The sequence below is a fragment of the Vigna unguiculata genome, chromosome 3 (genome assembly GCF_004118075.2).
Source record: "Vigna unguiculata cultivar IT97K-499-35 chromosome 3, ASM411807v1, whole genome shotgun sequence".
Classification (NCBI taxonomy): Eukaryota; Viridiplantae; Streptophyta; class Magnoliopsida; order Fabales; family Fabaceae; genus Vigna; species Vigna unguiculata.
The window spans coordinates 16,702,237-16,714,762 of NC_040281.1; the positions used below are offsets into that span (position 1 = coordinate 16,702,237).

Here is a 12,526-nt window from a genome sequence, read left to right on the forward strand (position 1 = left end):
TGTATGAAACGGATTCTGAAATCCATTTCTCAAAAAACTAAGGCCGGGTACACCTAGTATTGGCAGCATCCTTCCTTGTTGTACTACTCCCCTATTGTACTACTTGGTTGAATATTCATCGAGCTCCTTATACAAAAACTAACATTGATGTCAAATAAACGATAAATCATTGAGAAAAGACTCAAAACTTTCACCTAAGCGTATAACATGAAAAATCATGCGACAACATTGAACTACTTAGTAAATATTTATATAATGCAACATATGGTGAAAAGTTTTCTTTGACTTACAGGGCCCATGTTTCCGTTTGAATATTTTTATTTTCATGTGAACTCAACTCTATTGGAGTGAGCACACGTTTAATTAATTGCTCTAGTTAAATTGGCTTTTCACTAAATTATAGAGGCATAACAAAAAGTTAGGAGATCTAGCTGCAAATATATATATATATATATATATATATATATATATATATATATATATATATATATATATATATATATATATATATATATATATAATTTCAATTATATTATGTTTTAACCAATTTCATTTACTTCTTTTTCATACATCTTTGACGATCAAAAAATAAAATTTCAATTACTCTTAATTGTAAAATATATTTATTTAAATAAATCATTCCATATATTCTTACATAAATTTATCATTATACTAAAATATAAATTTTCAATTATATTCATTATTAATAATTTCTTTTTACCTTAATAACAAAATAATTTAACAATTATTTAAAATAGTTTCACATTTCCAATTTTTTATATAAAATCTTTAAGAACTCCTTTTAATTTATTTCATCATTTCATCAATGAAATAACATCATACACATTCATTAAAATAATTATTACAACAATCTATATTCTACATTTATTTACAAAATCCAAATTAAAATTTATTTAGTATAAGCCACTTTATTCTATTATTTATTTTATTATTCACAAATCAAAATCTAAATTATATTCAACACTTTATATTATATATTTTAATTTCAATTTTCAATTTTGAAAATTTTCCTTCCCTATTTTAAAATAATTTGCAAAATATAAAAAGATATGCCAGATCAAAATTCAGTTTCCTAGATATTGAATTGGACTGGTTTCCCAGGGGGAAATACAAACAATGGCCAGAATTTGGCTTCCTAAAAATCAAACTCTGGCAGTGTACAGATAACTATGCTATTGATGTAAGTATTCTATACAATATGCTACATGAATAAATTTAAAACCCAAAGAGTGCCATTTGGGAAAAAAAAATAATATTATGTCAACCTGAGGTCCTGATCATGGATCTTAATATTAATTAGCAAGGCAACTAGTCAGAATCTTCATCCTCAAAAACAGGAATTCTACGAAAACGAGCTAAGGAGCGAACATCTGGATTCACGTTTCTATCTGGCATTGGTGACCTTTTTTGCTTCATTGAAAAACCACATCCAGAAACAGAATCATATAAGCCCCCCATGCTCATCTCCTTTCTGGTGTTACCACTTTCATTCAGAAAGCTGCAAAACAATCCCTCATGCCCCATTAATCTCAATCCAAACCAATAAGCAAACAATCATTACATTACATGCTCTCCGTAGGATATTCAAAGCACATACCAAAATGAACAAGAACATGTAAGTTGCCACTTCATCTTACAGTTAGATAGGATGGTCCCAAATAGAGCTGTTCAACAATACCCGAACTGAGCTCAATTGGTACCGTGCATTGAACTTAACTATAATACTTGAACCTCTTTTTTTCGTAAAAGCTAAACTGTTCATAGATTGATCTTCTAAAATTGAATTGAATTATTCTTATGAGATTTAAAGAAACATGTATGATATATGAAACATTTAAAACTAAATTTGTAGAAACAAATCATTGATATTCAATAACAATGAGAAACTTAACAATGAACAAATCCGTGTTTTTGTGATAGCAACCAACACAATCTGTCTATTTATTCAATTCATACCACAGCATGTTAAAACCACATATGATCCCAGATTCGATGCTTGTGAAATATGCAACAATTTGATGTAGTTTTGGATCATGAACTGTGTCATCATCAATTGCACAGAGGCTATACGAGATAGTAGTTGCCGAATTTTGGAAGGATTTTACAGAACATTTTTCTCAAGGAGATCTAGTTTGTATGGAAAAATTGAACTGTTTTTAGCGGGGGAACCATGTCAGTGATTGATTCCTACACTGAACTGAGTGTTGTGGGAGAAAGTTGGCAATTATCAACAGTTGCCAGTGCCACGTAGTAGGTGTTCGGTAAAATGCATTGGTGAAGCAACGAGATACTAAAGAATATATAGGACTCGGGATTATATAATCCGATTCTTTATGGGACTGAAAGAACTTTACTCCACTGAGGTTGCAGATCCTTCCATTGGAGCCTTTGCCTAATATGAGTCGACTTTTCTCAACGGTAATCATATGAAAGGCTGAACGGTTTAGCATACAATGGAGAAGTGAGTCAAGAAATGGTAATGTTGTTGAAGAAAAACGAAGATATGGAAGAGATAACTACAACATCCGAGTTTGTACATACTGTGCTATAAAACAGGACATATTGTATATATATGCTACAAGAAACAGCCTTTTCCTCCTACTTAAACAGAAAGCGGGAACAATACCAATTGGAACAATGATGGTATTGCTGTAGTGAATTTAGTAGACTAGAAATGACCGATAGTCTAAAATTGAGAGAGCATCTCAGTTAAGTTGCATAGCTTTATTTACTCATGAACAGTGTATTGAAATCAGATAACAGAAAAAATTCGACAACTCCAAAATCCTTTATAAAGTTATAATAAAAATCATAACGGGTTATAGCATAGACTACTATAAAAAGAAATATAATACCACCACATATAATTCTATTGCAAAAATAATGATGTTATGTATAAAAATTCAAATAATAATATCATCATACAAAACACCACAAATTTAAAGTTCAAAACATAAAATAAATGTCTTAAGTTTCTAATCATAAAACCCTTCTTCAATCCCAACCTAATTGTCTTCAATATTATAATCCAATGGGGCATATCCTCCTCCTCTTCCCCTTTTCAGAGATTCTTGTCAAAGTTAAGTAATCTTTCACACTTAAAATCAAAACTATCATGCAATTCATTTTGGACCCAAATTTGAGTTTTCTCTTTACCCTTCCTTGTTGGTGTTAGAGTTGCACCTAGACCTTTCTTAGAAGCATGAGATGATCCAACAACAATACCACGACTTGATGATTGCTTCTTTTATTGGTTGTTTGTCTCATTGTATAAACTATTGGTTCTCCGATACTTGAAGCTTCATAAACAATTGTCCAATTAAGACTGAGATCATCATCAAAAACCAACTCATTTCCCCCTTTTCATCATCAACTACTCCCACTAACCATTCATTACATTCATCAATGTCATTCAATAGAATAAAGTCTATTTCATCCCTAATATTGTATCTTGGAGCAAGTTGTTGAATATACTCTATGTAAACCAAATCATGCACCCTTTTGTGGTCTAGCCTATTCCTTTCCTTTGAATGAATCTACGTTATGAATAAGTAAAATGTGAATTAATTTCTTTTTACCCTCAACAAATAAGATAATAATGAAATGGGTCATGTATTATTACTTGCTCAAAAACACTCATAACCCAATGAACTATATGTCAAACATAAAATCTTGATTGCTAGCTTTTTAAAGATGGGAGCTACATGCCCATAATTCTTCCACCATTGAGCTACAAAAGCAACTTAGAATGTATCTATTATATCTTACCGTGCAATTTAGAAAGCATTTAAGTATCTCACCTAGAGTTGTGGTCTTCCTTCATTCTTTGGCAAAATCATCACCAAAAAGTTCACTTGCACTCGTACATAGAGGCAATTAATATACAATTTTTTGTTGCACATCTTTACTTGGCACCAACCTCCTTATGTAAGCATACAATCCATTAGAACTTTCAAATCATATTCCATGTCTAGGTTGGAATAATAGAACTTTGGGTTCAAAACCTGACCAACTGAATGCAAGGGGCGATGAAGTTCACATGTCCATCTATTATCAATGATTGTAAATACATCATTGTATTTACTTTCATTGTTGTTGAATGACTTCATTATTGTTTCCTTGGCTTTCTCCATTGCTTCATGTAAATAGCCTATAGCTGCTTTTCTTTCCTTGTCCATTAGACCAAACACATGAATAAGAGGAACCATGACTTTGAGAGTAAATACAACAGGATTCCAAAATAAAGGCATAAGAACAATTTTTGTAGCCTCCCTCTCATTAGCTTCCTTAGATAGCTTGTTATTGCTCCATTCATCAGAAGTGAGCATCTTTCTCAAATTTCTCTTCTTTTGATGCAACCTTTGTAATGATAAATAAGAGGTAGCAAATCTTATAACATGTCTTACTAATTCCCTCTTATTTGTAAATTGCCTCGACAAACTCAAGGTACTAGGATGACCATAGATAAAGTCACAAGACTAACTCATCTTTGAATTATCTTCTTTATTAAAGAAAGCTTTGCAATGTCTTCAAGCGTCAAATCCATACAGTGGGCAAACACAAGGAGTCCAATAGAGATGGGGTTTTTCCTCTTCCAACAACTTACCAACCAATACATAATTGCTCCCATCATTTGTTATAACTTGAACGGCATTTTCTTCTCCAATTTCCTCCACAAGGGAATAGAACATCTCAAATAGTTTTTCCCTTGTCATCACAAATTCATATCCATTAATGAACTTGACAAACATTGTCTCTGTATGGGAGCTCACCAAGAAGTTAATCAAGCATGTTTCGGTCAGTCCATGCATCTGACATAATAGAACAACCATGTTTGCTCCATTGCAATTTATAAATTGAGAGAAAACATGCTTGTTCTATTATGTCAAATGCATGGACTGACCGAAACATACTTGCTTAACTTCTTGGTGAGCTTTACTACAGGACAATGTTTGTCAAGTTCATTGATGGTTTTAAATTTGTGATGACAAGGGAATAACTATTTGAGATGTTCAATTCCCTTGTGGAGGAAATTGGAGAAGAAAATTTCATTCAAGTTATAACAGATAATGGGAGCAATTATGTGTTGGCTAGTAAGTTGTTGGAAGAGAAAAGACCCCAATTGGACACCTTGTGTTGCCATTGTATGGATTTGATGCTTGAAGACATTGCAAAGCTTTCTTTGATAAAGAAGACAATTCAAAGAGGAGTTAGTCTTATGACTTTATCTATGGTCATCCTAGTACCTTGAGTTTGTTGAGGCAATTTACAAATAAGAGGGAATTAGTAAGACATGTTACAAGGTTTGATACCTCCTATTTATCATTACAAAGGTTACATCAAAAGAAGGGAAATTTGAGAAAGATGCTCACTTCTGATGAATGGAGCAATAACAAACTATCTAAGGAAGCTTATGGGAGGGAGGCTACAAAAATTGTTCTTATGCCTTCATTTTGGAATCATGTCGTATTTACTCTCAAAGTCATGGTTCCTCTTATTCATGTGTTTGGTCTAGTGAACAAGGAAAGAAAAGAAACTATAGGCTATGTACATGAAGCAATGGAGAAAGTCAAGGAAACAATAATGAAGTCATTCAACAACAATGAAAGTAAATACAATGATGTATTTACAATCATTGATAATAGATGTACATGTCAACTTCATCGCCTCTTGCATTTAGTTGGTCAGGTTTTGAACCCAAAGTTCTATTATTCCAACACAGATATGGAATATGATTTGGAAGTTATAAATGGATTGTATGCTTGCATCAAGAGATTGGTGCCAAGTAAAGATGTGTAACAAAAAATGGTATATTAATTGCCCTTTTGTACGAGTGCAAGTGAACTCTTTGGTGATGATTTTGCCAAAGAATCAAGAAAGACCACAACCCTAAGTGAGACTCTTAAACGCTTTCTAAGTTGCGGTAAGATATACCGGTTACTTTTTTTGCTTTTGTAGTTCAATGGTGGAAGAATTATGGGCATGCAACTCCTGACTTTCAAAAGCTAGCAATCAAGATTTTAAGTTTGACATATTGTTCATTGGGATGTGAGTGCAATTGGAGTGTTTTTGAGCAAGTAATAAGACATGACTCATTTCATTATTATCTTATTTGTTGAGTGTAGAAATTCACATTTTACTTATTCATAATGCAAATTCATTCAAAGAAAAGGAATAAGCTAGACCACAAGAGGCCGCATGATTTGGTTTACATAAAGTATATTCAACAACTTGCTCAAAGATACAATGTTACGGATGAAATAGACCCTATTCTATTGAATGACATTGATGAATGCAATGAATGGTTAGTGAGAGAAGTTGATAATGATAATGAAGAGAGGGAAATGAGTTGGTTTTTGATGATGATCCCACTCTTAATTGAACAATTGTTTATGAAGCATAAAGTATTGGTGAACCAATAGTTTGTACAAGGAGACAAGCAACCAATAAAAGAAAGCAATCATCAAGTGGTGGTATTGTTATTAGATCTTCTCATGCTTCTAAGAAAGGTTCAGGTGTAACTCCAACACCATCAAGGGAGGGTAAAGAGAAGACTCAAATTGGGGTCCAAAATGAATTGCATGATAGTTCTAATTTTGAGTTTAAAAGATTACTTAACTTTGACAAGAGTCTCTCAGAAGGAAAAGAGGAGGAGGGATATGCCCCATTGGATGATAATATTGAAGACAATTATGTTAGGATTGAAGAAGAGTTTTATGATTAGAAACTTAATATATTTATTTTATGATTTGTTGTTATTTTATGTTTTGAATTTCAAATTTGTGGCATTTTGATATGATGATATTATTATTTTAATTTTTAGACATAATATTTGCATTACAATTTTTATATCAAACGCCCACCCATTGGCTTTCCAATCATACTATATCATACCAACTTCAAGAGTAATGAAAAGAAAAATATTAAATAAATAAATATAAGAACTGGTTGATTACACCTGAGCATCAATTTGTCAATCATACTATTTCGTCTTTATGATTACACACCTGAACTGTACCTATTGGTTTCCACTTTAATGCAAAAGTATACTATTTTAGTAAATAAAATTTGTACATGTAAGACTTTAATCCTTATATTTGATACATTTTTCTTTTACTTTCTACACTCCTCAATTTGGTTCCTAGATAAAAAATATCTACAAATTGGTCCCACTATTTGATGAACATATAAATTGAATAGAGTTTACTTTTAAGTGGGGATCAAAACCAAAAACAGACATGTTACAATCACAGTGCATAGAGTAAAAAGAGACTTTGTCAAGTAAACAAGTAAAGAACCATAGGGACCAAATTAAAGGCTATATAAGACCAAAAAATAGCAAGGACCAATTTGTAAACATGTTGTGCTATAACAACTAAACTAAAGAATTTTTTTCAAAGAGTAACACAAAAAAATATGTCAAGTTCAGGGGCAATTCTTAATTCAAACAATTTTATATTATAGTAACTTCAATAGCAAAATTTCATAAGGGTAGAATCTGGTCTAGAAGTCATCTATTGTAGATTGACCAAATTACTCCAGAAAAACAAAAAGCAAGATATTAGCTTGAATTCTAAAAAATATATTAGTTTAGTCAAATCACTTTTTTAAACAGAGGACTTAAAAGAATAAAAAAGTGAAATATATGCTGTTGAAAAACTTATTTGGAAAGGGTAAATGTGACAAATAATAGGAAAATCAAGAGACTATTTGCAAACCATAATAGACATACCGTTCTCGAATTATTTTAAAAGCTTCTTTTGTAGCATATGGCAGGCCAGTCTTTGGATCACGATACCTGTATTATTCGGGAGAGAATTCCTTAACAATATGTGGGTATAGTGGGAATAGACTAAAGAAAATCTTTCAAATGATGTGATGATAATCAATGACAATCATTATTCATAACAGTAGTAGATATAATGATGCAATCTGAAAATTCAAGCAAGAACCACCGGTGTTCTAATATAAAAGAAAGCATAATCTGACCCAATTTGATCACAAAAAGAAAGTGGAAACAATTTGCCGTATAATTCATGAGACCAATTGTTCTATCCATGCAAGGAAAGCATCTCTAAACTTCCCATCCCACCAAAAAAACACAAGTCCCTAATGACATATAAATAACAGGAATACCAGATATCCAAAGGCAATTTTAACAAAGAAATGCAACATTACGAAAGGAAAAAGCAAGAACTACCAAATCGATATATGAGATCTTACTTGGCAGGCAAACCAGTAATCGCGCAAACAGGTTGTTCTGGATCTGAAAAAAGTTATAAATATCAATAAAATAAAATTTGAAAAATAATGTTACTTAGACACATATTTTGCTTGATCATTAAGAAAAAAGAAGGTTAAAACGTACGTCATTGAAGCTTTATCTTCAAAATAGAAGAAACCAATCAAAAAAGAATAGGCACATTATTCTTCATGTTTGTTTTATTTAATATTTTTGGACCTACCAGGTGTTTCCTCTAACTTGCCAGACCAGAAACTAACCTCACTTGCGGGTGTTTTATTTAATGATTTATATTTCAGATCTTCTACATGGTGCTTTTAGTATGTTAGATGTTGTGCAGAGTATGCCAGAATGAGCCCAGGAACTGTGGAAGAACGAGTGCAACACTGGTTGCAAAACACACCTTCTGGAGAAAGAACACAAAAACACAAAGCAAGACAGAAAGAAAGAATTTGTCTCGTATTATTATCACGTAGTGCAAAAGTTCATCATCAACACTATCAACAAGATAGCAGCTCTCATATAGAGTGTTACGAGACGATTACATGTTAGATAGAAGCACTAAATAGCTCCTACCTAACTGCACAAAATAGTTATACAAACATAAACTTGTAAGTACACCAACTAATAAGCATGAATACGGCTAGATTATCTAACCTAATACACACTTCTGATAAGCAACATAGTCTATCATCAAATCATCTAAGCTATCAGACCCTAGTCGCTCTCATCCTACAGAGTAGTTCATTACACAAGATCCTACATTATAATTATAAAAATAAGGTACAAATCTTTTATAATCGTGAATATCTAGATTATATACGTATTATTAGGAACATTTTTATTTATTCTTGTATAATATCTTTATTATTAGAAGATACCAAATCTCCTCTACTTATTGTATTGCTTTTTTTTCTCAATATAAATAAACCATTTGTGTTGACTCAGAAACATATGTTTTCAACTTAATGTCTCTCCATTTCCTAAAGTTTAAGATAGTATTCTACCATAGTGTAGAGGAAGTAAAATTTACACAAATACCTGAATTTTAGTCAATATTCTCATATGGCCATCTTTTATGTGTAATATAGGAACTCTTGGTATGTTGCAATAATAATACAACAATACCCAAGCCTGATTCCTGCTGAGTGGAGTCAGCTACATTGTTTCCATCATTGACCTTGATCATGTTGGGATGTATGATGAGAGTTGTATAAGGAAAGCTGTTAGTTAGTTGGCCCATTAGTTTGTTGGAGTGTTGGACTACTTAGTTAGCTAGAAGAGCTCACTTATAACAATAAGGGAATCAAATTTTGGGAGGGTATTCTGCGAATTTGACAGTTACAGTGAGTGAATCAAATGATCTTTTGGGAAGGAGAAGCCCTTGGGGAGAATTACATTCTTCATATCTGTTTTGGTCTTCAATAAAGTTCTATTCTGCAGTTTCCATCTTATTTTTTTCATAATTTCGATCGTATGATATCATATATTCACAAAGCTGTGAACCTTAAAATTCTTCTTAACAGTCTTTCAAGTCTCATCACACTATTTCTGACCTCCTCCTACCCATTTCTAAATTGGTGTCATCTTATCTTAACTTCACATTTTAGGTGGGTGGCAGTCATCTGCTCTCACATCCCATAACTATCTTCATCAAGCGTCCATTGCCCTATTTAGTTGCCACACCAATTTTCTCCCTAAAGAAGCCATCAATTTTATGTATAGAAGTTACACCAACCTTCTTCCAAATGAATTCATTCCCTAACCTATTCAAATTGATATATCCACTCATCCACCGCTTCATTCACATTTTTTCAAACTTGACCTTTTTGTTTATGATTGCACTTTATTGCCCAGGTTTCTGATCTACATACAAAATTGCATATTTAACTACAATTTGGCAAATCTTCAATGTCAACGTAAGGCTTTTTAAGGTCATACAAACACCTAAAATGTTTCTCTTATTCATCTATTCTATTTGAATGTTATATTTGACAACTGAATTACATCTAAAGCACTCAGTTCTCGGTACTGCTGTACTATCATCCACGCTCCCAATCAAGATTAAACTCCTCATATTTTGTCTTTGTGCTACTGAATCAAAATCCACTGGTCTCCGAAAAACCAAAACATTTATTCGCAACTCCAACTCAGTATTTACTATCTCTCTAATCTAAACTTTTAAAAAGATATCACCAGCAAAATCCCAGTGAGTTTTGTCTATTACAGCAACAAATGGTATGGGTAACTTCAATGCCAGTAGATGTTGTCATCAGTAACTAAATTAGATTGAATCAGAAAAAGAAAAACTCTAATTAATTGGTCAATGCAGTATGAAAACAATACTTTAACAATTTCACCGGGAATTTAATTTTCACTCACTGCAACATTAATGCATAAAGGAACACTATATACAATATTTTTCAACATAAAAGTAAACCAAATTGTCAATCTTATTTCAACAAGTGTTTAGAGGGACTCACATTGTACAGGCCCTGTGGAAATCTCTGAGTGGAACGATGACCCTTTAATGAACTCTAAATAGGAGCATCCTGGGAAAGATTAACAGATAGCCGGATGAAAAATGAAAACAGCAACCAATATTAACAAATTAAGAATGTAAGTATAATGCAGTGCCTGTCCAAAGACACTATCATTATAGGAATCGTACCATTTTTTGAAATATATTGTATCTGTGGACCATTATAAACATTTTTATGCACAATTGCCCTTCTCTTAACCTCTTCCTCTCTAGCTAAAACACGTTCCAAATTGCGCAAGTTCATGATCTCTACGAAGTCAAAATTATGATTTAAACATTTAAGGACCTTCGGAATTCAAACAAGACAAATATGCAATCAGTAGATGTTAAAGAGTTGTAATCTTAACCTGTTTGAGCAGCTTCTAAAAGCATCTCCTCTTGTGTCATCCTCTTCTCCTCGCCTTCCTTTTTCCTTTTGACCGGCTGAACCCCCAAAATCCAAAAAATAAATAAAACCTTCTCAGACCAAAAGATCATAACTTGATTAAGGTGATAACGGAAATAAAACCTTTATGACAAAAAATAAATAAATGAATGATGTCCCATTGCCCCAATGTACAAGGTTGAATCACAGGTAAATAGTACAACTAAAAATTACTAAGGCTATCTCATGTGCACATCCCAGATGAGTTTAACAAAAGGAAACTACCATCTATAAGGAAACCACATGCAGTGAGAAAAATGAGAAGAGAAAGAATGGACCTTGATGGTGGCTTGGAGAGCTGCACGAATGGCATCTCTCTCAGCTTGGCGAACGATGACAGAAGTCCTAGTGGACTTCCTGATCATTCTCTCCCCAGTCTCATCCTGCTGTTCCTCAGCAGCCTTACCAGAATGCTCCTCATCCTTCGGAGAACCTTCAAATTTCGATAACGTTTTCTTCTTTTTCTTCTTCACAGCCAGAGTCTTCCCAGGAAATACCAGTCGCTTCTTTTTATGCATTCTTTCAAACACAAAAAGTACCATCAGAGACAGAAAAGACAGGGAAGGAAGAGGCAAGAAAATGGAGAGAAGAAACCTGTCATCAGCGTCATATTTGTTAGGCTCTTCTTCCTCGGGCTCCGGCTCCTGAAGAAAGTGTTGAATCAATGGCGTGAGTGTCAAATTACAAAAAGATAAGAAGAAGAAAAAAAACCCAAAAGGGTTTGTGAAATACATCTTCGTCGAAATCAGAGTCAAACTCATCGGCGATCTCAGGTTCCTCTTGGTAGTTATCGTCCTCTTCTTCCTCTTTAAGAGCATCCTGGTTCCAGAACAATTCATCTTCTTGGATTTCATCGTCAAGGAGTTTGGTTAACCTCTTGCCTCGAGTGGCTCGGGACGCACGATCCAGCAGGACAACATCGTCGCCTGATTTTTCCATGCCCACCACCACCAAGAACTTCAGCCACAGTAAAAATTGGGTTTTATTTTTTTATCTATGGAAATTGAACAAATTTAAAATTATATTGGGCATTTATATAATTTTGAAGTTACCAAAGTATTCCAAAGAATATAAAATAAATGACGTAGGATTTTTTTTTCTATTATTTTATTTTATTTGTTGCTTCAGTAATCTTCAAAATATAAAAATATGACTCTTTTACAGCGTTTTATTGATTATTAAAGAAAACATGTTCACTTTTTTTTAATATTAAAAAATATTATTACTAATTACATTTAAAAAATAAATACAAATAATTTTTATAATTTTATTTTACATAATATTTATTTATTTCATG

The 12,526-nt window shown here is 32.7% G+C and overlaps 1 protein-coding gene across 2 annotated transcripts; it reads right to left on the minus strand.

The window, feature by feature from the left end:
• Positions 1-1,071: 1,071 nt before the first annotated feature.
• Positions 1,072-12,216, minus strand: LOC114178760 (SWR1 complex subunit 2). Of its 2 annotated transcripts, XM_028064838.1 has the most exons (9): positions 11,962-12,216; positions 11,824-11,873; positions 11,508-11,748; positions 11,153-11,228; positions 10,935-11,054; positions 10,747-10,815; positions 8,245-8,287; positions 7,754-7,819; positions 1,072-1,519 (listed from the first exon to the last, which is right to left on the minus strand). In XM_028064838.1, exons 1-9 carry the CDS (start codon positions 12,166-12,168, stop codon positions 1,330-1,332), a joined length of 1,062 nt encoding a protein of 353 aa, XP_027920639.1. In that variant the 5' UTR covers positions 12,169-12,216; the 3' UTR covers positions 1,072-1,329. The 2 variants fall into 2 exon arrangements, with proteins under 2 accessions (XP_027920639.1, XP_027920638.1); XM_028064837.1 differs by having other exon boundaries at positions 11,508-11,873.
• Between the last annotated feature and the right edge of the window lie 310 nt (positions 12,217-12,526).